Source organism: Drosophila subpulchrella, chromosome 3R, assembly GCF_014743375.2.
Source record: "Drosophila subpulchrella strain 33 F10 #4 breed RU33 chromosome 3R, RU_Dsub_v1.1 Primary Assembly, whole genome shotgun sequence".
Lineage (NCBI taxonomy): Eukaryota > Metazoa > Arthropoda > Insecta > Diptera > Drosophilidae > Drosophila > Drosophila subpulchrella.
The window spans coordinates 13755582-13779308 of record NC_050609.1 but is presented as its reverse complement, the minus strand read 5'-3'; the positions used below and the strand labels follow the sequence as shown (position 1 = coordinate 13779308).

At 40.9% G+C, this 23727-nt stretch overlaps 2 protein-coding genes across 3 annotated transcripts; one reads left to right on the top strand and one right to left on the bottom strand.

Annotated features, from left to right (window-relative positions):
- Nucleotides 1–99: 99 nt before the first annotated feature.
- Nucleotides 100–17266, top strand: LOC119547464 (transcription factor IIIB 90 kDa subunit). The gene is made up of 7 exons (XM_037854354.1): nt 100–367; nt 425–793; nt 852–956; nt 15531–15680; nt 15747–15973; nt 16031–16958; nt 17022–17266. Exons 1-7 carry the CDS (start codon nt 295–297, stop codon nt 17168–17170), a joined length of 2001 nt encoding a protein of 666 aa, XP_037710282.1. The 5' UTR covers nt 100–294; the 3' UTR covers nt 17171–17266.
- LOC119547458 (BTB/POZ domain-containing protein 6-B) lies at nt 1913–12239 on the bottom strand. Of its 2 annotated transcripts, XM_037854331.1 has the most exons (6): nt 12053–12239; nt 6798–7138; nt 3997–4518; nt 3784–3937; nt 3048–3722; nt 1913–2991 (listed from the first exon to the last, which is right to left on the bottom strand). In XM_037854331.1, the coding sequence occupies exons 2-6, from the start codon at nt 7090–7092 to the stop codon at nt 2457–2459; spliced, it is 2181 nt and encodes a 726-aa protein (XP_037710259.1). In that variant the 5' UTR covers nt 7093–7138; nt 12053–12239; the 3' UTR covers nt 1913–2456. The 2 variants fall into 2 exon arrangements, with proteins under 2 accessions (XP_037710259.1, XP_037710268.1); XM_037854340.1 differs by lacking the exons at nt 6798–7138; nt 12053–12239 and adding an exon at nt 5436–5776.
- Nucleotides 17267–23727: the final 6461 nt, after the last annotated feature.

Genomic DNA, 23727 nt, shown 5'->3' with positions numbered 1-23727 from the left:
TTTATTAAGGTAATAATTATCTTTATTAAACCTTCGTGAGTGAGAGCTGCTCATCTCTAGCTAATTCTGTTAAAAATCAGTGTTGTAAAACGCTGGCGGGACAGCTGTTTCTTCAAGCGTGTTGATTTCAATTGGCAACAAATTGCAAATTGTTTATACAAAACTGCAAAAATGCTCTGAATTAACAGCCAACAAGTGGTTTTCATTGCTAAATCAATAGATCAAAAGAAGACCCATCGGCTGATAGTGTTAACCTAAAGATAGCCCAGATAAAACAAGGAGAACCCAACAATCATGTCGACGGGCCTAAAATGTCGCAATTGCGGATCCAACGAGATCGAGGAGGATAATGCTCGAGGAGATCGGGGTAGGTTGTGGATTTATAGTCATGTCCTCGTTATTTACCGTATACCATCTATTATAGTTTGCATGAATTGCGGTTCTGTGCTGGAGGATTCGCTCATTGTTTCGGAAGTCCAGTTCGAGGAAGTTGGCCATGGAGCAGCCGCAATTGGCCAGTTTGTGTCCGCCGAGTCTTCGGGCGGGGCCACTAACTACGGCTACGGCAAGTTCCAGGTGGGATCGGGCACCGAGTCCCGCGAGGTGACCATCAAGAAGGCTAAGAAGGACATCACCCTCCTCTGCCAGCAGCTGCAACTATCCCAGCACTATGCGGATACTGCTCTGAATTTCTTCAAGATGGCCCTGAGCCGGCACCTGACCCGCGGCAGGAAGAGCACCCACATCTACGCCGCCTGCGTCTATATGACCTGCAGGACAGAGGGCACCTCCCGTAAGTTCTGCATTGGTTTTCTCTGTAAACTAAATTAAAACTGGCTTATTTTCACCAGATCTTCTCATCGACATCAGCGACGTTCAGCAGATCTGCTCCTATGAGCTGGGACGCACCTACTTAAAGCTATCACACGCCCTTTGTATCAACATACCGTCTGTGGGTGAGTGCTCGTCTTGAATACTTAATTACATCCATAAAAATGTTAAACTCATATGGAACTATCCCAAAAAAGCTAACAAGATTTATCAAAAGTGACTTTAACAACAGTCTAGGGACCTAATGTTTTATTTTATAAAATTGAACAAGCTGTTCCCACTTCTTTCCCATACTTACCATTTTAAAGATTATGCTCCAAAAATTCCAAACTCCCAAAACGTAAATTCGCAAAAATCTAATAATGTATTTTGTTCGATTAAAGTACATAATGGTAATAGATTCATAATCAGTATAGGATAACATTTTCATTTATATAGTTATATATATAAAAAAACGGTAATTGTCTTATCAAAAGCAAAAAATCAGTACAATTTCCAAAGAAATTCAAAAGTCGAACGTAAAACTGATTGTTGCGCAGAGCAGCCTATGATAATAATGCACAGGAGCAAAGAACGGGGCTTAATATCAGTAGAAAGGCATATGTGTATTTATGAGAGCTATAATGGATCAACTACGAAATAGAGATAATGCATACTACAAGATTAATATTCGAATATATATATTAAGAGATTTTGTGCGCATACTCGTACAAGATCCTTTGATTCTTTGTTCCTTCCTATTTCGTAAACTGGTTAACTTGGCTTTCAAATTCGTCGTATGCACTTCCTAACATGGCTTATTATCCCTTCGAGTGTATAGGTCTATAGTTTATCTATACGCGTGTATATATCATTATCAGATCAGATGTGTGTATATATGTTGTTGGGTATATGCTGGCAAAAATATGTTTGGTATATATCGTATTAGTTTGTTTCCACTGTCCCTTTAACTCTCTTTAGAATATTGGTTAACGCTAGCTTGACTGATTGCCCGATTTTCACTTATTGCATTTACGTATGCGTCTCTATACAGCGCCCTTTTTACCCCATCCCGCCCTCTCAAATCGTGGAACGTATTAAGTTTTCGAGTCATCTACTAATCTGTATCTATATAATTCTGGGTGTATATGTTCAACTTGTTTCGATTTCGAAAATATTTTATATGCATTACCAACAACTATGTACAGTGCGTTTTAGAACTGCAAAACCGTCGAAACTAACTTGCTTAACATACTTGGGATAACGAAGGAAATCTTTTCAATTACCGAAAAATCCTTATATCGAATGACTTGCATCGCATGACTTTCTAGTTGAGATGATCTTGTTCTGACAACCGTCTTAAAGCTTTAAAACGCACTGCCGAGGTGTATATATATGTGACTATTACGAAAACTAGAGCACTCTACTATCTTGGTATATGTATATATATATGTGTATATATGCGCCTAAAACTCCAATTTGCTTTGTTGTGTTGCACTGAAAACCCATGAGTTTCGATTTTGTATCTGTAGCTGTTGCGGTTGCTGTGTTTTGTATTGTTGTGTTGGTCTCTTCTGTTGCTGCTGCTGCTGTTGTTGGCGGTAGTAGCAGGCTCCCTGCCACTCGGCGCAGTAGAGCTGTGCGCATCAGGTGCTTCCATCGCCGGCCAGATCCTCGCCAGAACCGTTGGCGTTATTGCCAGATCCATTGCTGCCATTCGAAGTAGCTGTCCCGCCTGCTGCTGCGGTTGAGGTGGCTCCTCCACCACCAATGGGCGTGGCACACACCGAGTTTGTGGGCGAACTCATTGCAGTTACGGTGGTGGGTCCGTAGAAGATCAGCTCTGGGATCTGACCACCCTGCACTCCAGTGCCGTTGGTGCTCTCCGACGAGCACTGGAACTGGAATGTCACGTTGCCCATGAGCACCTCCGACATGCCCTCCTGACCGAAGAAACTGAGTTCATTTCCGTCGAGGATCACGGAGGCTGTGTAATAGCACTCGGGCTCGATCTGAATGGGATTTTCGAAGAACACGTGGAACGTGTTGCTCGATCCGTCTGAGAAGAACTTGGTATCGTTCTCGGCGAGCGTGCGACCCAGGCGCTTTAGTTCGATCTTTACATTGTAGTTGGCAGCGCCAGTCGACGAGCCATAAAGTCCAAATCCCACAATGAAGATTCTATAATAGAAAGTCTTTTGATTACCCAAATCTTTCAATTGAGTGTCTAGTCTCACCTTCGATCCACTGAGAACTGAATTGAATCACAGCGTCCGCGGTAGCGCCACTGGTTCGAACGGTAGGCGCACGACTGGAAGCGATGACAGACCTGTGTCTTCAATCCCGCCCTGGAGCGTGTGGGAAATCCCAGCGACGGCTTCATCTTGGCGGTGAAATGCAGAAACATGTCGATTGTCTCCTGAGACGAGAGAATGCCTGTCTGGGCCACGCCGTTGGCGAACTCCTCCAGCGACATTGTGGGAATGCGGATGAGGTGCAAAGCCTGTCCCAGCAGCCTGCGCTTGTTTTGAGGAGTGTCATCGATACTCATCTTCTCGCAGGCGTTCAAGGCCCAGTTTAGAGCCGCCTCGAACAGATGGATCTCCTTGCAGTTGAGCGTCTCCCGCGAAAGGATCGACTCGAAGGTCTTGAGGTCAATGTCCACAAAGTCCTCGGACTTAACCGCCATCTCGGCCTGTGCGTCGATCACTTCCCAGCAACGTTGCATCAGCTCGGGCTCCTCGAACAGACGCGATTGACTGAGAAGTAGGCAGGCGTTTTTTGCCGTCAACTTCACCTCCAGATAGTTGACGCAGGCCCTGGCCAAATGCGGAACGATGTACTTCTTGGCGGCATACAGGGTGGCCAGGATGTGTTCAGGTTCCAGTTTGATTTCATCACAATAAAGGTACCTAAATATTACAAGATGCATTTAAGTTTGTTGGGTGTAAAGTCCGTGTTTTAATATCGCACCTTAGCAACGTTAGAAAGGCAGTGGGTTCCACATCAGGCACTTTGATTTCCTGCTTGTTCTCCGCCAGTCCGCCGTAGAACATGGCATAGAATACGGAACTGCCCGTGGCGAGAATGTATTTGTGGGCGGGAATGGTTTGAATGGGATCGATGTCTGTCAGATAGATCTACAGATTAGACATTTTTCATTATTGGTATACAGACTTCACTTACCGAACTCTCCGCCCACAATGAACTTGACATCGGACATCAGTTCGTTGTTGAACATGGCTGCATTCCTCTCGAGAACCGTCGCCTTGCTGGCCTGCCAGTTGGGATCCGCCGTATCGATGGCGTTGGATGCCGCCACGGCTGCGAAATGCCAGTTGGTCCCGGCGGAGCACACATACGATCCACTGCCGCTGGTTGGCGTGGCCGAGATGGCCGCCACAACCGCCGCAGCGGAACTGGAGGGCAGACAGAAGGCAGTGGGACTGCCGGAGATGCCTCCGCCACTTCCTGCGCCGCCTCCACTACTGCTGCTGCTGCTGTTCAGGGCGCCCGGCGAGGCCAACGGTGAGGATGGGGCGCTGATGGGCTGCGTTATCTGGATATTGTGATCCGCTCCGGCTGAGGCACCTCCTCCGCCTCCAGCTGGCGAAGCTCCTCCACCGCCTCGCTGTTGTTGCTGCTGCTGTTGCTGGTGATTGTGGGGCGGCGAGTGGAGCAGCCCGTTGCCATTGTTGAGGGTTTCCACTGTGGATGAGATTGGATAAATGGGTTTAAATTTGGGTTACCCGGGTTGTATCTAAGTTAATAATCCCACCCAGCTCGCTTAAAACCAGCAGCACGCGTGGCCACATTTGTGCAACTTCCGCTGCGTGTGCATCGTAAATAACAAATGCCAGGGTCTCCCCTTTTTTCCACAATTATTACACCCCAAATACAGTGAGGCTTGAGTAAAGCGAGAAAGTTTGCACCTGAAGAAATTCAGTTTTTAAAAGATAAACTAAAAAATTGATTCCCCTTATTGAAATGACTTATTTAAAAAAAGCCTAATGGAATTACCATACAAAAAATATTGTATCATTATTCTATGGATCACTTTGTTTTAATGATATATGTATGTATTTGTGGGAATCGAGCTATAAGGTATACAAGTAAAGCTTGTTAAACGACTTGAATTGTATATAACATATTATTTTTAACTTTCAAGCAATGGGGTTCTGAGTTAGAGATTATATAATAAATCTTTTTGTATTACAATATTAACAATATACATTTAATATGAAGTTCTTGAAGCTATACTATAAAATATATTTAAAAATGAATATCTTTTATCGGTATTGTATAGTATCCATAATTTATTTTATTTTATAGGGGCTTTAGTATTTTAGAAGTTCTAGTTAGGCAGGTTCTGCTGTACTCTAAAAGTGGAGCGTCTCAAAATAGCAACGCAGTTGACAGTTGTTGTTGTTGTTTGTGTTGCCAGACAGCGCCCCTCTTCGTTAGGCCCCTGCACCGCCCCCCGCCCACTGGTGACACTGTTTGAGTTGTGTGAAAAATCAATAACTCACAGACACAGGGCACCTGTCTGCCCCTACCCCTCCTCCGTCCCTAGCTTTTCCTTGTTTTTCCCTTGAATTGCAGTTTCCCTAGGTTTTCCGCCTTACCATTGATCCATCCGCCATTCGGCTGGGAATGGGACATGCTCTCCTGATTTCGCTTTCCGGCGGATTTCAGGGACAATCGGTTGAGCGGATTGTGGCCTCCGTGATTGTTGGCCGAGGAATTGTTACTACTACTGCTGGCCATTGCGGGGAAAAAGTGCAATTTGAAGCGATCCAAAGTTAGAAAACCCAGAAAACTAGTCAGGCTTCACTCGAGTGCTCGCTGTTCAAACATTTGCCTTCACTTAAGTCAATCGTATGACATTTTTACAGCGATATTTTGATTTTTTATTTTTCCCCAAGAATAGAATATATATTTTTCCAGGGCTGGAAAGCGTTGTTTGGCAGGGTTGTATTTGGAACAGCTGTAACGATTGACGACCAGCGTTGCCAGACTGTCGACGTAAAATCGCTGTGCTTGTCAGTTCTGCCAAGTGAATTTTCAATAGTGTTGGATAGTGCCGTTCTTAGGCGCCTGTTTTGAATTTGAATTAGCTGACATACGTCAACTGTGGATTTCGCAACCCATTTTGATTATATCACGGCCTCTCGATACTAATATGTATTTCCGTCATGGCGCGCCATAAAAAGGCGTACGTGTGGGAGCTAATAGGGCCGATTCAAGAGGTTTATTTTACACAGACAAAAACATGATCTTGAATCTAATGATTTTTTTCTGCGGAAAATTACAATATTGCCTGTCTTTTTCAACGAAATTAACTTTATATAGCAAACTAATTTCAGGCATGATTTTTAGGCTGTAATTAATATTTCTCTGTCTGTAAATACCCCTATAACCATATCTCTTTTTTACATGTCTGTCTCTCTTCGATCAGCCTTGCTGGTAGCTTTACCTGGTATTTGCATGTCCGAATCGTATTTGGTCTATTATTTATTGCCTGGCCCGCGAATTTTTTTTATGAAGAAACATATTGCTGAACTTGAAATCGATTTTGATGTGTTTGCCTGGCCAGCGAGCTTACTTGTCCAAGGTTTGTTTATCTCTTAGCACATTCGTGTACAGTAAAACCCGTTTCTGCAGCAGCACCTCGAACAGAAGCACCAGCCGGCAGCAGATCGAAGATGTGTGCCGAAAAAAAATTTAAAACATGTTGTTGACCTTTGCCTAAGCTAATCTTTGAGTCATACCCAGTTAAATCTCATTCTGGTTTATTGGAACTAAGTTGGGCTTTTGATAAGACAAATATTAGCGATCTTGAAAGAAATATTTGGGTCAATCGTTTAAATAACCTTCAAAACAGGCATGAAATACTTTATATCTAATTTTGTATTGTGTATTTAGGGAACTTATTATTTGCTAGCAATATATCCTTATATAAAGGTTCATAATAATCTATTACTCACTGTGTTCTGGCGGTGGCAGCTCCTCGTTCTCCGGCACTCGAGCGGCGTACTCCGGCTCATAGTTGTGCGCGTAGGCGCTGCCCCAGTGGCCGGCGAAGTCGTCCTCCTCGAGGGTCAGCAGGTGGTCCAGCACCTGCACTCCCCTTTCGAGGGGGCCGTGGAACTTGTTGATCAGCTCGGAGATCCGCAGGTTGAGGCCGTAGTTTCCCGAAGTGGCGCTGCTCGATTCGATGGCCCAGTAGAAGAGGTGGCGTCCCAGGTGGCTGCTCAGGTGATTCGCAAAGGCCTCGATCATCTTACGGTCGGTTGCGGGGTCATCTTCACATTACTCCTGCTCCTGGCTGCAAAAAAGGGGAGAACTCTTGTAAAGCTAGGAAATGGATTTTTATATATGCTTAAAAAAGTAAGCACAAAATATTTCCGTAACTCTTGTCATTTCATTTAATTAACACTTAATTAAGAACTTTAGAGAGTTGGCAAACAGCGTTAATTCCAGATAAAGCATTTTAACATTTAAAATGTTTGGGTTTTGCTAAGTTTAAAAAAGGTATACATACATATGTACACACATACATGTCTAAGATATTTATAACTATTACATTGTTTTTTATTTAAAATATCAAATTTAACCAGAAAATCGATTGGAAATAGCAAACATTTTTTTACACCTTGAAATAACTATTTTCACTAGGTTAAACCGAAATATAAAATACTCCTGTATGAAAGACCAACCGCAAATTGTAATAGCACTCCTATTAGTTTAACCGCAATTGTTATTTCAATATGTAACATAATGTGATTTTTATGGATATAAATGATACAATTTCGAATCAATTTTGGCTCAAACTTCGAGCTTGCCTCTCAAATGAAAAATTGCCATTCGCGGGCTGCACTTTCACTTCTCCATTTCCATTACGATTTTCAACTTAAACTCCAGCTCGCACGCATTTGTCGCATTTTATTAGCTTCAGGAAGTGAATTAAGTCGAGCACCTCTCTTTTTTTCTTTTGACCCCCTGCCAGTTGGGCTTTAAAGTTTTTGGGTCAACTGGAGAACTCTTGCACCTGACTCTCTGCCAGCGGAAATTATGCAAGCGGCTATTTTTAATTGGCAGCATGGCGAAGTCCGTAACCAAAACAAAACGGCGACAGACATGAACATAATTTTTGTTTCTCTCACTTTATTTTTGTCTCGTCACGGTCCCTCTTTGCCACAATCAACAAGTTTGCGGCGAGGGCGAAATATATACATATGTGGATAAAGGTATCTCTCTCCACCTGACAAAATGATGTATTGCAACCTCCTAAAACCGCCTCCCCTGCTCTGCCACGCCCCCAAAAAACAAAGCAATTTGTTGTCGACGCCTAATGAAGTTCTTCATGCCTGGATTCGTCTTTGGTTTCGAACTTTGAACTGAGATAGATCTTTGACTAGAATAAGTGTTGGCTAGCTGTGAAAGATTCACCTCTGACGAAATTCTGGGTGATTAACTAATAAGTAAACATGTTATATAATTAGAGGTGTTAATTAGTTAGTACTCCAACTGAATTTAGAATTTTCTTAGAATATTAGCTATGATTAACTGAAGTAAACAACTGATGTTTGCAACTTTAGTTTCAGTACCTTCAGTGTTGCACAACAGCTAACGAAACAATAGAGAATCATCACATCGGAGTTTAATATTTTCAGATTTGGACAATTTGAGTAAACAATCTGCTGCATCATTCATGTTTCATTTGTCAGAATAAATATCCCATAAAAAATACAATTAAGCGCAAGCCTTAAATTTGTTAACATTTCAGTGGTAAAACCAGAGGTGTTGGCATCTCACATGATCAATAATTTCATACAATTCTCTGTGATTGATTACTGCAACTGAAATATTTCAATTTGTACAGACTTTGTAAATTTATAGGAAGCTTTATAGGAAGAAGAAGATAGGAAGATCTATTAATTGTTCTTTAAAGATTACATTTTTTCTAAATTTATTCTATCTTCTTCACACTGAAATAAGTTGCATAAAATTCTAGGCAGCTGCTGGCACTCCCCCCCTGAAGCCCCCAGGGTTCCCCTTAACCCCTCAACCCTCTTAGTTGCTATGCAAAACACACATACAATTTATGCTAAATTAATTTCATGGCTTAACAATCGAGTCACGTTTATTATTCATCAGCTGTGGGCTTTTGTTATTTTCCAGCCACATTTCAATTTCGGCATGTTTTGTTTAATTTCTTTCTCGCGTGTGTGAGCGCTGATTTTCGTATTAAATGCGTATTTTCTGCTCTGGCATTGCACTGGCGGTATAAAGGTGCATTTCGAATTTGCCGCTTCCATTAACTTTGGCCGCCCTTTTCTTAATTGTATGCGTTGTTTTTCTCAGCCCGGGTTTATTTCACTTTTCATTGCCTCTTTAATTGCAAATGGTGCGACCCACTTTTTGGCCAAATCTCGGGTCAGAGTCGGACACACTGGCCGAAAAAAGGTGGTAAGGTGGTAAAGTGGTAAAGGGGAGACCCCAAAGAAACGCCCGCGTAACACTTTCGATTTTTATTTCCTCATTACATGCTCGCCAAAAAAAAAGAAATAAAAAAATTCAACCACATTCACAAGATCACAGCAAAGCAGAAAATAAAAACTGAAAAAGTGAAGAGTTTGTATCTTTTTTTCTTGCAGTCACTGTGTGTGTGTGGAGTCTTTTGTTTTCTCATTATTTCTCGGCCCTTTTTTAACGAGCTGGAGCTCCTTTTGTTGCATTTTTCCCCTGCTCCAACCATTTTGCAATCGCCACGCATTTAGTTTATTAACCAAAAGTGTCATTAAGCCCCACTGATTCTCTGGATAAAATCTAAGCCCCGAAAGCAATCGACCTCTGAAGCCCCTCACATCGCAGTTTCCAGACACTCATTCGCTCACGTGGCCCACAAAATACAAAAAAATAACCTGTCGAACTCTTGGCCAAGCACTCGAACTGTCGATTGGGCGATCAGTCGGTCAAGTGGTCAGCAAAAGAGCTCGTTGATTTGCCGATTTTGCACTTTAATTGTTCGCGCTTGTCTGATTTTTGTTTTTTATTTTTACTCGGCCAATTTGCTAACTTTGTACAATTTTTTTTTGGGTTTTTATGGCCAAGCCAACTCTGTAATCTGATAAGGGCTTTAAGGAACGAATTTAAAAGGTTTCGAGCTTAATAACAATCGAAATGGGGTCAAAACAGCAAGTCGTTAAACAGGTTCAAGGGGTTAAGAATTAATGTAGATTAACAGATATCATTATTTTAAGCTATTTTCCCTTAATAAAATTTGCGAAAGCACTGAATATATTTCATATATCATTCGGCATTATGGCAGTTCAATTTAGTTTGTACTATAAAGGCCATTTGTCACTTGTTTTTTACCTGAGTAGATTTATTTTAAGAAATCTAGTACCATAGAAATAAGGGTCTTCTATAAAAGTATAAACTAAATCAAAATAAATGTTTAGGGTATGACTAAAAATCTATCAAATTATAACTGAATCCGTTTTGAGTCCTAAGTATTTTCTACCTGAAACTGTAGATCAAAAATAAATCCCTTATATTTATTTTAACAGGTTTCAACACTGTAGTGTTGAGTAATAGTCACGCCGTTACAAAGGTTCTACGTCAAGTTGTTAAAATATTTGCATTCGCTACGCTTAGTGCCTCATTTGACAAGATTTCTGGACCAGAGTATCTAATTCTCGTCAAGCTGCACAGCCGAAGTTCCATTTTGTAAGAGTCTCGACTTTTGTTTGAGGTGGTTCCATATGAGTTTGGACCTCGCTTTGAGTGCCCTTAGGTTGTTTCGCAATTATTCAGACCGTCAACTGTCTGTCTTTCAGTTTTTTAGTTTCTCAGTCTATCAGCTTTTTAGCTTTTCAGCCAGCGTCTTTGGCTTTAGACGCTTTAATTTGCAGATAATTTTATAGACATTAACATGCAGTTTTTCTCACTCACTTTTCATATTTCTTGGTATTATTTGGTAAGTCATGTTGCATTTTGTCTAATGACTCGACGAATTAACATTTTTTACAATCGGTTACTTTTGTTCGTTTGCATTGGATTCTTTACGGCCCCGAAAAATCCCCATTTGAATGGTCTTTCGACTCGGAATGAGTTGCTGAATTCTATATTTGTTTCTGTGGCTATGGTGACATGTTCTTTGTCAAATATTTATTGCCGTCTTTCTGTTTCGGCCGAAACCCGTTTTCGTTTCCTTTTCTGCATATATATTAGTTAAAACTTATAAATTGCCAGCGAGTTACTTAATATTTAGATATTCATGCCTCCAGCCTGCGCGATTCTTGAGTGGAATTCTAAATGCGAATTCGATGTATAGATGTGTTTTGTTTGCTTCGACAGCAGCTTTTTCTTTTTTTTTTTTTCTGGGTGGGGTTATATTAGGTTTTTTCTCTCAATAGTTTACCTTGTTTTGAAATACAAACACGAAATAGTGTGGGACTTTGGCTGACCGGGAAATTCGAGTATTTTCGAAAAAACTTAGGGAGTACTACCAACACTGGGAGGGCTGTCATTAAAACCAGCGCCTCCAAACACAAATCATAGTTATGAGCAGTAAATTACAGCCAAATGCTCGGCAATTAACCGAGAGTGAAGCTAACGGATAATTACAACGCGGGACTATTTATTTCACGGTGATAAGAGAGTTAAGCCTCGATTGAGATCTCAGCTTGATTACATTCCAAATTGTAGGCGTCGATCATTAGGCAGTAATTGTAAATCAATGGGTTTCGATGAGTTGGGAGCATTTAATGAACCGGTAGAGGCATTCTTCAATTTGCTAAATTATTTTTAGCATTGCTAAGCACTTTCCGGCTGTCACTTAATGGGTTAAATATTGGAACAATTCATTAACTACAGCAACTGTTTATCCACAGTTAAAGTAATTGATTTCTGACGTAAGCGGATAATATTTGGTGGCAAATCCAATTCAGGATCATTAGAAATAATTATCAGAAAGGAATTTTTGGGGATTTTTTCTTTGCTTCTCTATTATATTTGCACTTCACTCAAAGCAATTTTCTTAAGGTGTTTTTCGTTTTTTTTTTTTCACGCTCAACCGGCATCGCAAAGCTGTCAGTCAGCTGAGTGATGAAAAAGCGAAAAAAACAAAACTGCACATAAATTAAAACGTCAACAGAAGAACAAACAAACGAGCTACGCGCACTTTGTCAACGATTATTATAACTTTAACAAGCAATCGGACAAATATACACACTTTTGTAATTTGTTGGGATGGACGGCAGACCGCAGACAACTGATGAAATGATGGGCCTTATGGGTAGGGGGTTTTTTATTCCTCGCAGCTTCTTCTTTTCTTTTTTTGGTTTGCGCATGCGCGACGACCCTCCACGTTTTTCAGTTTTTCGATTTATTTTCGACTGGCGACTGCGACTGCGCGAGTCAACGAACGAATTCGTAGTGAGATACTAATTTTTCAAGTGAGATTCAAAACCGGCAACTCGAGACTCGTCGCCCGATCGACCACGATCGACTATATGGCTTTAGCTTCGGTTTTTTTCTGTTTTTCGCTCGCCTTGAGACGGTCATTTATTGCATGCGATAAATGCGACGATTTGGTCTTCATTTTTTATTGAGTGCTAACCAATTTTGATGGTTTTGCTTTGGCTGGCACGAATCTTGAACGCGACATTTTCTCAGATTGCATTTCCTCATTAATCTCGCGTTCTTGGTCAATTACAAAACAATTAAAGCAGCGAAACGCAGTTAATTGTTGGTGTGGCAGGAAAACTCGAACCGAAATCGCTGGCAATTTTCGCAGAATGCAGAGTAATCAGTGGTGCAGGGTGCACCCAAAATGATAATTGCTGTCATGACAAACGCAAAAATAAAGTTTAAATAATAATAATTTCACTAGCTGCAGTTGCGGAATGGCCAGAAGGATGGGAGGAGGTGGCTGCGAGGAGGGTGACATTAAGAAACCATTAGCAACAGCCGTGCTGGCAACTGTCAAGAAGTAGCAGCACACTCAAAAAAAAACCAGTCTATAAGGGCCCTGAAATCTAAAGACATGTGAGAAAAACTTAAAGTCATTTCAATTTAATACATTTGATTAATTAAGATGCAAATCAGTTATACAAGTCATAATTAAGTGGTTAGAAAAAAAGTTAGAAGACAACTTTGGGAGTTGGCAAATCCTTTTTGAATTTTTTAACGTTGTCTAACACTACGCTTCAATCGTCAAATGGTTGATATTGTAATGGTTGATTATTGATATAGTCCCTATGTTTTTAACAAGATGTATACACAATACAAAAGTTGTTTGGAAAATAGAAATACTCTTAGCTTTAAGAGTTGGCAAATCCTTTTTGAATTTTTGAATGTTGTCTAACACTACGCTTCATTTGTCAAAATGGTTTTTATACTATTATTGATATAGCCCTATATTTAAAAAAAATTTAGATATATAAAAGAAGTTTGGGAAATAGGAATATTCTTATTGCTGTAATAAAGGCCATAAAAGTCAAATAAATATCATGATTGAATAGTATATTTATAATTTTTTTTATTTAATTAAAACACATTTTCTTCAAGTGCAGCAGTAACAGTTAGAGCGGCATCAGCAGCAGTTCGAGTAACAGCTGTGGCAGATGAGTGGGCGCGGTGCTGAAGGGTCAATGCAGTCACAGTTTCCGATCGCAGTTCGCAGTTCGTAGTCACCGCATCAGCGGCATCATTTTTCAAGTGGAGCACTCGACAGCAGTAGCAACAAAAAAGCAGGGGCGGTGGTTAAGAGGGCTGTGAAGGGGGTGGGGCTCATTCAGGGGGCGCCAGAGTTTGAGGGCTGCTGTGCTGCTGGGCCTCCACAAATGTGCCCATTCATTAGGGTTTAATAAATAATTTTTTCCTCCTTTGCCGGAGTTCTTTTTTGTTTTGTTCGAGGAGTACAGTTGGCGAGACTTTGACAAGCATCCCCCCGATTCCGCCCCCTTTTCCCTCGGTCAGCAGGGGTTGACGTTTAACAGCATCTGCCTTTGTGTGTCAAGTGGCGCTGCACAAACAACCAGCTGGGGGGTCTGGAGGGGCGGAGGATTAGCAGTAAGTTCCGGGATAATGTGCTAAACCCTGGGATTGGGGTGGATAAATGTTAAAAAATAGCTGGTAAATTGGTACTTAAGTAAAAATATACATATTACGTTTTTATTTTACAATTATCTGTTCAATTGCAAATTAAAGTAATTTTATTGTATATCATTCAAAATAATAAGTACACAAGGTGTTAAAAACTGTTTAGGAACTATTTTCTTTTGGTTAAAGCATAGAAATACTTCTTCAGTATTTCAGTTTCTTTAAAACTGCAAGTAAACGGAGTTCCCCGCTATGTTTCCATCTTTTTATTGAGTATAAATGATGTAAGTCTTGCCTCTGTCATTATTATTATATGAATAATTAAAACCGATATGGCCTACCATTTACTTGGTCATTAACTTAAACAATTATCCAAACAATTGTGTAAAATGTAATTGTATAATTCAAGTGACCGTCCACTCGAAGCCCTTAGAAAATCGGCATTATAATCTTGAGTTTCCTCCTCCTCGTCCACTTTTCCCAGACCAATTTGCGGGCAAATTGTAAACCGTGAGTTAAGTACAAAGTATAAAAAACGATTGGCAAATAACTTTGGCAAGGTCGTGTGTCTGCTGGCTTTGATTTTCCAATGCGTTTCGCACTGTTTTGTTTTACTTTTTGTATTTTTTCGACGTATTTGTTGTGCGTTAATTGCTGTTTGCATTTGCGTTTGGCTTTTGTTTTTGCGCTCTGGCCGAAATGACTGAATGACTGGGCCAAGTGTTAATTGCACATGCTGTCTTGTGGGTTTCCTTGGCTGGGCCTGTCTTTCATCTAGTTCAAATATGGCTAATTATCGGTTTAATAGGCCAATGAATGGCCCAAAACCTATGGCGGGACTACGTGACGGATGCGTGATGTTCGTGCAGAGAGCACCAAAAAACTTATCGCATGATAGAAAATCTCGGTCGGGCTCACGACTCTTCGGCTTTCGAAGTCTTCTGACTGCTCACTCTCCAGAAACCGACTCTCTGCACCTCTCATTGCCATGTAAAAGTTGAATGAATTGAATAATATCGGACCTGAAGTTCGGGTTCAAGATTGTTTATTTCGGCAGCTGTCCATGGAGACGTGGGCCGGTTATTGAATGTTTTCGGTTTCATTGGCTAGACCGACCCGGCTTCAAGGTCGTCGAACAAGTTCTTCGTCTGATGCTCTTGCAGTTAGCCCGTTTTATTGGAACCTCTTGATTTTATTACGGTACTCTAGCTGAGGGTAGTCCTAGTTTTATCACCAAGTAGAGGTGAGTTCTTAAGACCCATTTCTTAGTTCTTAGTAGTTTATTTTGAAATGGATGTTGTGTTCTTTAGATTGATAACCAAATAATAGTATATGTATTTCATGATTAAGCTTTGAAATATCAAATAAAAGTCCAGTAAAGACAGTATTATTGACTAACATTTTTTTTATAAAGCTATTAAAATTAACTTTATTGTTTTTGCTAATTTGTGTCTACATTTATAGACTTGATTTGATTAATATCGCCATACTAACTAGTAATAACAATAATTTCGATGAACCATCAAGGGTATTTCAAGCTGAGGTTTTCCTTGAGTTTCTTTCCATATCACCCCACTTATTTATATCTTTTTAATTATTCCTTTCAGATCCATGCCTGTACATCATGCGTTTTGCCAATCGCCTGCAATTGGGCGCCAAAACTCACGAGGTTTCGATGACGGCTCTGCGGATTGTGCAGCGGATGAAAAAGGATTGCATGCACTCGGGACGACGACCCACTGGCCTTTGTGGCGCAGGTGAGTGAACCGCGAAATGGAATTTAACTGCCACAGCTACTAAAGGGGATTACTTTCGACCTCAAGCTCTGCTGATTGCGGCCCGCATGCACGATTTCAGCCGCACAATGCTGGACGTGATAGGTGTGGTCAAGATCCACGAGTCAACGCTCCGCAAGCGCCTCTCGGAGTTCGCCGAAACGCCATCGGGCGGGCTGACTTTGGAGGAGTTCATGACCGTCGACCTGGAGCGCGAACAGGATCCGCCTTCCTTCAAGGCAGCAAGGAAAAAGGATCGTGAGAGGATCAAAGATGTTAGTTTGTATATCTCTAAAGTACCTATATCTACTTTTAATGTTCTCTATTTTCAGATGGGCGAGCATGAGCTCACGGAACTGCAAAAGGAGATCGATGCTCATCTGGAAAAGGACCTGGGCAAGTACTCCAACTCCGTCTACCGTCACTTGACCAAAGGAAAGGGAATCACTCCAGTAAGCTCGCCCGGCACTCCCAATAGCACCTCGGAAAAGGATCTCGAACTGGAGGAGTCCAGGCAATTCATCGAACAATCCAATGCACAGGTCATCAATGAGTTGATAGCCAAGAACGAGGATGTGCGGAAGGCTGAACCAGGTGGCTTGGTGGCTGGCATTGAAGGCCTGCGACCTGACATCGAGGCCATTTGTAGGGTGACCCAAAGCGATCTGGAGGATGTGGAGAAGGCTAAGCAGCCGCAGGAACAAGAACTCATCACGGACGATCTGAACGACGATGAACTGGATCAGTATGTGCTGACCGAAGAGGAGGCGGTGGCCAAGTTGGAGATGTGGAAAAACCTCAACGCGGAGTATCTACGGGAGCAGAAGGAGCGCGACGAGCGTCTAGCCAAGGAACGTGAGGAGGGCAAGCCGGAGCGAAAGAAGCGCAAGCCGCGCAAGAAGGTAATAGGACCGTCTTCCACAGCCGGCGAAGCCATCGAGAAGATGCTGCAAGAGAAGAAGATCTCTAGTAAGATCGACTATGAGGTTCTCAAGACCCTGACCAGCGGCAGTGGTGGGCTGATGGATGACTCTCCTGCCACGAGTGCAGATACCAAACCAAGCACTTTGGAGGATATAAAGCAGCAGCCAGTTATTGTGGAGGAAGGACCCATTGCGCCTAAGAGCAGGGCCACAAGGCCAGCTTACGATCTGCCCGGACCCAGTCGAAAACGGCCCAAGGTGGAGGTAGGTCTGCCAGTCAGCCAGGCGGCGGATGAGGAGCAACCGGATACCAAGCCATCTGTGGTAGTAGAAGCAGGTGAGTCAAAACGACTAACTGAAAAGTCTTGGCTGCGACTTAATTCGTATATCTCTTTCCTAGATGAACTGGACGAAGATGTCGAGGCGGAAGCTGAAGAGGCTGATGCCGAACCCGAGGCAGAACCGGAGGCCACGCTGCAGGACATGCTCAACACGGGCGGCGATGACGATGAGTTTGGCTATGGTTTTGACGAGGAGGAGGAGTACTAGACATAAGCTTGCATTTAGCGTTTAAAGCATTTTAGTATCTACACACAGATTTTATAGTAACCAACCTACTCTTAATACAATTAAACTAAGCATTAAGGGCCGTGCACTTGTTGCCGCCGCTCTGTTGGCAGTGGAGGCCATTAAATCATGGGCTCCTTCGCCTCGCAGCCATTTACATGTTTAAGCCATGTCGGCGCGGGGTGGCGCCGAGCACAGCCGGAACTCCCGTGCACTCCGGACTGGTACTTGTAGCCTAGCTTCTAATTGTTGGCGCTGCCGTGGCGCGCCTCCAAGTGCTGCAAATAAATATTTCACTCTTAATCATGTTTTGCACTCTGTTTTGCTTGCCTTTCTCCGGCGCTGCAGGCGGCCAGTTCAGTTCAGCTAGGTTCAGTTCAGTTCAGTTTAGTTGTTGGCCCGGCCAGGAACTTGGCCCGGCTCCACGATGAGTGGCAAGTGCCCGGCAATGAGCTGTTGAGCCTGCCGAGCACTTGTCTCTGCGATTTTATAGTTATTATGTTGTAATTAGTGTTAATTTACTTGCCTCCGGTTCAGCAAGTCAGCGCCAGCGCTCCCATAACGTAAAGCATAGTTTGGGGCAGGTTCTTGGGGCTTCTTTGCGATTTTCCAATTGTAAGTGATGTCTATTCCGAACAAATTAGCAAACTGTATTGTTTTACCATAGAATTAAGTGTATGACTCGACAGTAAAAACAAAATTAGGTTGTATTTAATGAGAAATGTAAGTCTTAATTTTATTAAAAAAAATAAATAATCCTAAATTATCCAACGATTCCCTTTTCTTCTATTTTAATATTTTTTTTTTTTAATTTTCACTAACACTAACTTTTATCCTTTAATAAAGCTGTAAAATTAAAAGCAAAAAATCAGGCAATTATCGAATGTATTTCATTGTGCATAGCTAACTTTCGCTTTAAACTTTTCCCTCATTCCAACTAAAATGTTTGCAACTTTTCTGTCCGTAGAACATGTAATTCATTTCACTTTTCAACAAATTTATGCCGGAAGTAAAGTTGAGAACCGGCCAGCTTTCCCCGTTTTCAACTTGAAACTCGCCAAATGGTTGCCGAAGCAGGCTGAAGTTAACTGCACTTAATGCTCGTTCGCTAATTTGCATAAGCCCACAGTTGGGGCCCAGAGGATAATTATTAATAAAATGCACACGAACCGCCCGAGAGTCCTGGATGGGGGGCGTGGCCCTGGCCATTTCCCGGCACAGGCTTAGCCGGCCAAGTTGCAACGATAATGTGAATTGTATGCACATGTAAGTCCCCGAGCAAATGTGACAGTAAAATGGCAATTAGTAGACATCTTGGCTTGTCCAGCCACTTGGAAGTTTCCTGGTCAGTGTGACTAATTTATGCGCAGCCAGCTGGGAACAGTTTAAAACTGGGGTGAGGTCGTCCTGCCACTCCTCCGATGTGGATAATCGCCCGATTAAGCACATTAATCCCTGTTGGTATAATTTTAATGCTTTTGTGCACACTTTCTCCTAGGATTTTTTCTGTCTTGTGCACTTTTTATGAGGTGAAATGCGAGGTGTCATTAAATCATGATCTGTTATCAATTAAAATTACTTTTCTTTTTCTAAAGATTTAAGGAAAAACTTCAAAAATGATAAATTAAATTAAATATGGTTGTTTATTGTATCTCTAGGGTATTTTATTCGTTTCACACTTCGTTTAGCCTTAAATGTGCTTTGCAATAATTTGCTTCTCGCTCTTGCGACGACTGTCAGTTGCGGCATATTAATTAAAAAAACGTTCTTTGCCGCTAAAATTCAATATAAAATATATGGTATATATTGAACAAACGCTGGCCATATATTTTAATGAAGTTTAATTAAAAATGTGCCAAGCTGAGGTCATTTCATTTCTGGCGGATTTTGTTTGGCTGCTCTTTTTTTATATATTTTATCTGTTGATTTACTTTTTTTCCGGTGCTCTCGCTCGCCTTTTCTCTCAATAAAAATTTTATCATTTACACTTTATTTGCGGATTTGGCTGCTTTATTATTAAATACAGCAGCCACAGGCTGCCATGGTCGGTGGACTCCATGGCGACGTTGGAGACCATTTTGGAAAGTATTTAATAAGTGGAAACAAATAAAGCGGCAGCGGCAAATACCGAAAATGCGAAAATAATGCGTTTAATTAAAATAAGTTGTGTGGGTGCCTGTTGAATCCGCTTGGCCGGGCAGGGGACAATATATAAATGAGTAAATGGAAGCACAGAGCGTTTAATACGCTTAAAGTGCACTGCATTAAGTATACGCCGTGGATGACCCTCGCCCTTGAGAGCCCTTTTTTCGGCCACGCCCGGCATTTAAATGAACACTAAGCACTGGATATCTGATTAATTAGATCCAACTGTCCAGGCAAATTAGTTGCATTAAGTGGTGCAGTTTTATAGCCCATCAAATGAGCCCAACAATTTAAAGCTACCCTTCAATTTTGCATTTGATTTGTGATTTAATATTATGTGGGCCAACTAATTTATGCGCTAATTATGTTGTGTTTTGGCTGTCGAGTGTTATTTCGGCCCAATGAATAATTAAAACGCACTTTCCCCGCGTGCCCATTAATTAAGCCGCTAAATGCTTTGTTTAGTAATTTGTTTTGGTCTATTAAAGTGGGTTAGGCCTATGGCAGTCTCAATGACAAAGTGAGAGTTTTAATAGCTTTTATATTTAGTGTCGTTGTCCTTTTTCCTGTTTCGGTTTCTAATTCCAAATGAATAATTGATATCTAGTTTTTATTGGTAGAACAATGTTTTTGCATGATTTTTCTCAAAATGCATTAAACTATTTAAATTGAAAAATAAAACGCAAATGTATTAATGGCGATAGAACTTCCTGCTGTATAAATTTTAAAAATTAAAAAAAATTTATTTTTCATATTTCTGGTACACTTTTGAATGTTAAATTTTATTATTTAAAGGGTGAATACTTAATGGCGGAGCTGGCTAATACAAAGCCATTAGTTGACTCGGTCTCACACGTTTACAGCCCATCGAAATCTGAGTCGATGGCGCAGTGCAGCCATTAATGGCGTTGGTAATGGCGACCTCCTGCCCAATCAGCGGATCGCTGGCGAGTGTTTGCCCACTGTTTTGGCCGCAAGACGCCAGAGGGTCAAGTGGTTGAAAGGGGAGGGGGGTCCTGGCCAGCTTTCGGGGGCCGCTGATTATGGCCTGGCATTAGCAGCAGCAGGTGAGTGCCAGCAGTCATCTGCGGAGGCACGCTCCAATGGGCACACATCCTTGCGCGTTGCAGTGGCAGTTAACAGACAATTTCCAATTGTCCTGCCCCACGCACTCACGCCCATAAACCACGCACATTTGGGCCTGCATGCAAATATGCAATAATAAAGTAAATAAACGCTTGCCAGCCGCCATTAAGCTGCAAGATGCAAAAACAGCACGAAGTTACAGGAAAGTCTCTATATAAGAAAATGTCTCTGTCCTGAAATTTCTTAAACTTAACTTAACAAACTTTCAGAAACCTTTTTTATCCTTAAGTTAAATATGTTTATTAAGGAGTAAGAAAACCTTTCTTTTTATTTTATTTTTAGGTACTGCCTTGGGCAGCCTTAGCGGATGCTTACTGTACACATGCATCTATGGCCGGCAGCGTATTGAACATAAAGTGCCTGGCAAACTAGGCAAGGCTGTGATTGCAAAACACAAGTGCAATTACCTGGCCTGCAGGCTCAGCACATGCACACACATGCAAGGGGATAACTACCAGCACCACAGCTGAGGTCAAAAATATAGTGGAGGTACTAACACATATTTTAAAAAATTTTATATTTAAAAGAAATATGTTAAATCCCAAGTATTAGCCAAATTTTTAAGATATAAAATAGGAGAAATTATAAGAACATGTTAGTAAACAAATTGCTTAAACTTTTTAAGATTCTTAGTGTCTTTATAGAAGCACAGAATAACACATTATTGTTTAAGGAAGTTCTAAAACGTAATTTCATATTTTTCGTTAGCATACCTTTTATTTTGACCGCAACTGTGACCATGCATGCATGAATGTACGTAAGCTGAGCGCCGCAAAGTGGGCAACGATAATGTCATAAATTCAATGAATAAACATAAACGGAAAAAGCAGATACACACATACACGTGCATAGACCGTGCCACACACACACACTCACACTGCACACACATAAACAGCAGCTGCGTGAGTTGGATGTTTGCCGCGAAATAGGCAGCAACAACAATAGCAATGGGAGCAACAACGCAACATGAACATCAACGGTGGCAAAATATGTATTAGCCCCCGAAGTTTACTAACAAAATTAATTATGCGAATTAAGCGCAGTAAAAGCACTTTAAGCAATCCCCCCTCCCGCCCCACCAACACTACGAAACTCTGGACCACCGACGACCGCACCGCCAACACCACAGCAGCACCTCCGCCCAGGAACCCCGCCCTCTTCTAGATCCAGCGGGGCCATAATATGTGCCGTGTCAGGGAACTACACTGCCCAAGTTTTGGTGGTAAAAAAACTATTAGTAATATCATATGATATATTTATGATATCAAAAACCTTTAAGGAAATTTATTTTTGAAATAGGGTATCTATGTTACGTTAGTTTTGTTTTTTAAAAATATAAGTAATATCATATGATATATTTATGATACTAAAAACCATACAAACAAAGTTATTTTTTAAATAGGCACCTATGTAATAATATTAGTTTTTTAGAATGGCATGTTTCTTAAAAATAGTTCAGCAGTTTTTTTTAAATAACTGTACAAATTTGGAATTATATACCATCATTATTTTACCCATTAATAATAATCATCTATATGAATAACATTTTTAATTTTAAATGTTAAAATCCTTTAGACGTAATTTAAGAGTTTTAGAAATATAATATTAGATTGTTTTCAGTGAAAGCATTTACATATAAACCTATACATAAAAATTGAACTTACACTTATAATATTCTTAATTAAGGAAGTTAAATATTTTAACTCCCTCACAGTCTTAAGCATTACAGTCTTTTAAGGACTTTAAGACACAGAATTGTTTTAAAAAGGTTTTCTAGATTTTCTCAGTGCAGGGATAAGAACCCAGGGGACGGGGATGCTGAGAGGCCAGGACCTGGGTTCCGGGTATTGTTCAATTTATGCGTGTTTGTGTGCGTGTTCCACTCAGGAGTTATTCTTGCCACCATTACGCTCCCTCCGCCGGCTCGGCTTTTCGCCAGTTAGCAGTTTGTGGGCGCCCAAGTAGGCCAAGCACCCGGGCCTGGCCAAGTGCAAGCCCCAACAGTCAACAGCCAACAACCAGCAGCAACAACCGACGGCAGCAGCCTGGAAGTTGTTTATTTAAGTGTGAAATTTAAGTGCAACACTGCGTAATGTGTAAGGACCCAGCATATTTAGCATTATGGCTGGGGCAGATAAGCGACATCGGCTTTAATAACCCCAGCAGGGGAGGTAACGCAGATGCCATAATCATAAATTGACCTGCTAATAGATAATAAAACAAAACACCACTGAGCAAACATCGGCCAAAGCCAGGCAAACAGAAAAAACGGGGAAAAAAGTGTTATTGCAGCGAAAAAATGCGGAGTGCACTGCAAGCGGATTTTTGGCGCCGCCGCTGACCGAATGAAATAAATATAACAATTTGTCGCCGATTTTTGGGGTCAGGCAGACGCCAGGCCAAATTAGCTAAAAGTTTGGACAGCCACTTAGTTAATTGTCGCTGCGATTCAAATTAAATACATAAATATGCCTGCACTCCTCTCATAAATTCTGTCTGCAACAAAAAAACGACAGCTTACACCACCCTTAAGCGATGTAATGTTCAATTAGTTTTATTTACGAGGGTACAATAGATTTTTACATTTACAGTATTTTAATTTATTCCCATGTTATTACTTCTAATGAATTCATATTTAATCGCGCGAACATGCCTTTTTAATTACTTAATTAGTTTAAGCATTGTTTACTGTTTTTGCCCTTTAAAGTTTCTGCTTTTATTTATTTAGCCTTGATGTGCTGGGACACTATCATCAAAATATTGAATAAAATAATTGAAAAACAGATGAAAAGCTTAGAGTTAGTTATCTAAAGGGCATTTATCTTTAAAATCAATACGCAGAAATACAAATGCAAATACCATTTGCTAGAAAATTGGTTTTTACCTTGTAAAACAAAATGTCTGGTTATGATGTGATTGAGAAATTTGTGAATAGAATATGGCGTACTACATTTTATACGTTCTATATTATTATGTTTTTGACATCAAGAAAAATGAGTATTATTTAGCATAATAACTTTGGAAATTTTAATAAATACAACAAAAATGGGTAAACTTTAGTTGATATGTATGTCACAAAACTGAACTTTTGTGTACATTTAAATATTTTACTCTCAGTCAATTAAGCTTATAATAAAACTGAATAGAACTGTGCACAGGTCAATAATTGTATTTTTTCACCAGGAATTCCATTTTTCTTTTACTCTCTCATTGATTTAGTTATGCACTAAAAGGGAGATGGAAAACAA